Source organism: Mizuhopecten yessoensis, unplaced genomic scaffold, assembly GCF_002113885.1.
Source record: "Mizuhopecten yessoensis strain PY_sf001 unplaced genomic scaffold, ASM211388v2 scaffold6069, whole genome shotgun sequence".
Classification (NCBI taxonomy): Eukaryota; Metazoa; Mollusca; class Bivalvia; order Pectinida; family Pectinidae; genus Mizuhopecten; species Mizuhopecten yessoensis.
The window spans coordinates 8,789-11,536 of record NW_018406364.1 but is presented as its reverse complement, the minus strand read 5'-3'; the positions used below and the strand labels follow the sequence as shown (position 1 = coordinate 11,536).

At 37.7% G+C, this 2,748-nt stretch overlaps 1 protein-coding gene across 1 annotated transcript in view; it reads left to right on the top strand.

The window, feature by feature from the left end:
• The window catches only part of LOC110451482, a 4,631-nt gene extending 2,122 nt beyond the window's left edge, over positions 1-2,509 (top strand). Inside the window, exon 2 of the mRNA XM_021499520.1 lies at positions 1,572-2,509. Within this exon, the coding sequence (XP_021355195.1) occupies positions 1,572-1,921 (350 nt within the window). The 3' untranslated portion in view covers positions 1,922-2,509. The remainder of the gene's footprint in view (positions 1-1,571) is intronic.
• The last annotated feature ends 239 nt before the right edge of the window (positions 2,510-2,748 follow it).

Sequence of the window (2,748 nt, the reverse complement as noted above, 5' to 3'; positions counted from 1 at the left end):
GAATGTAGAGGGAGTCGAACCTCCTGCCACACAGCACTACACAATAGTGGAATGTAGAGGGAGTCGGACCTCCTGCCACACAGCACTACACAATAGTGGAATGTAGAGGGAGTCGAACCTCCTGCCACACAGTACTACACAATAGTTGAATGTAGAGGGAGTCGAACCTCCTGCCACACAGCACTACACAATAGTGGAATGTAGAGGGAGTCGGACCTCCTGCCACACAGTACTACACAATAGTGGAATGTAGAGGGAGTCGGACCTCCTGCCACACATTTTCCTTCCTCCGTAGGCAGAACTTTTTTGCTTTCTAAATATATTTCAAGGATGTTGCATCATCAAAGTAAATAACCCTGAAGACAGAAGTTTCTATTTATCATGAATTTATTTGTCAGAGACTTTGTGGATACAATATTTATTTGGGTTGGTATATCTTAGCCCACCATCCCGTGATCAAATCCCCCTTTGTCCACTTCCATCGTCCATCTTTAAACAATGTTGTTAGTGCTAGAAAACCAGTCAAAATTTGATATTGCTTAATATCTTGTTGAAAAATATTGGTTTATGGAATATCCACATGGACTAGTAAAAATTGGACACTACTACCCAAATTGATCAGTGGTATTCAAAATTAATTTCTAGACCTAATATGAAGGTTGCCCATGGTCCACAGTTTTGCATGTTTGACTTTGTACAGGTAAATATATTTCAAATATATAGGTATGAATATTTTTTTTATACAGGTATGAATGTTTTTCATATACAGGTATGAATATTTCTTATATGCAGGTATAAATATTTCAAATATATGGGTATAAATATCTCAAATGTATAGATAAAGATATTTCACATATACAGGTATTAATATTTCTTATATACAAGCATTAATATTTTTAATATACGGTCATATATATCTCAAATATATGGATAAAGATATTTGAAATAAACATTTCAAAATTCAGTTTCAAATATTTCATGTGAAGTATTCATTTCTAGAAAAAGTAAAAGATTGTGTATTACTCGTATATATATTATTGACATTTAATCACAAATATTGCATTGTCACCTTTATCAAACTTTTTTTTCACACTTTAAATTGATCCATAAATATTTACACAAAAAATCAATAACTGAACTGCTCTAAAGTGCAAAATTGTTGAAAATCTTTTTTAAAGAATTCACTCAGAGATCACATCAAGGTGTAGTGAATCGGAGATCCAAAACTGTACAAGTATGGGTCAAAGAAGTAATATAGACGGTAAAATCCCATATAACACTGGATCCTAATGGAGGTATATATACAGACTGTTTTATACTGTCTGAAAAGCATTAGAAAAGACAGTCTGAATGTGTTTCTCCAAATAATGGAGAGACAAAAAAACTGAAAAGTAATGGAACACAGGAACAAAGAATATCACCTACAGCTACTGGCCATTTTGATTGTTGTATAAAATAACAGGAACGTCCCTTTAGATTTTTGTAGACAGCTAGTAGAAGTGATTTTGTTATGCTGTATATTTGGACAGTAATATTGGCCATTACAGTATTTCATGTATTTTGTTTTTCAGCACAATCCCATCCACCGACCAATGTCACAGCTGTGTACGTGGCTGATGGTACCATCAGGCTTACCTGGGAACCTCCCACCACAGGGCGGGGAATTCAAAAATATTACGTCTCAGTCCAGGAGACAGCTGAATATGTTCATGTCTCAGCTGATCAACGTGTGTACCAGTACAACAACACCAAACCGAACGCAACGTACACTTTTAAGGTGTCTACTATCATATCTGGTAGAATCCAAGGCTCATCTCAGAGTAGCGTCACCACACGTAAGTACTGTAGCACCTTAGTTCATATTCAGTATGTAACTATGTACAAACAACCCAAAGTTAAGTCTCTAATTGACTATGTATGAACTGCCAGGAGTTGTCATACATACTGAGTATGTATGTATGACAACCAGGAGTTGAGTCCCCTGACTGAGTACATTATGTGTATATGACAACCAGGAGTTGTGTCTCCTGACTGAGTGTGTAGGACAACCAGGAGTTGTGTCCCCTGACTGAGTGTGTAGGACAACCAGGAGTTGTCCCCTGACTGAGTACATTATGTGTGTATGACAACCAGGAGTTGAGTCCCCTGACTGAGTACATTATATGTGTATGACAACCAGGAGTTGTGTCCCCTGACTGAGTATGTATGACAACCAGGAGTTGTGTCCCCTGACTGAGTGTGTAGGACAACCAGGAGTTGAGTCTCCTGACTGAGGATGTTTGACAACCAGGAGTTGAGACCCCTGACAGAGTATGTATGACAATCAGGAGTTGTGTCCCCTGACTGAGTATGTATGACAATCAGGAGTTGTGCCCCTTGACTGAGTATGTATGACAATCAGGAGTTGTGCCCCTTGACTGAGTATGTATGATAACCAGGAGTTGTGTCCCTTGACTGAGTATGTATGACAACCAGGAGTTGTATCCCCTGACTGAGTATGTATGACAATCAGGAGTTGTGTCCCCTTCACTATATTTCAAATTGACCTTTTTTAGGTTTCTGTCAGTTTAGTAGTCATTTGAGAGATTTTGGTGATTACCTCTATTTTTTGTAATTAACTCTATTTCTTAGTCCACCATCTATCCATGGTTGGCTATTAGTATCGGCTGTCATCCAAGAATTGAACAAATCTTATTGATATGACTCAGGAAGTACTGAGCAGATCTTTCTCATATTTCATATCTAGGT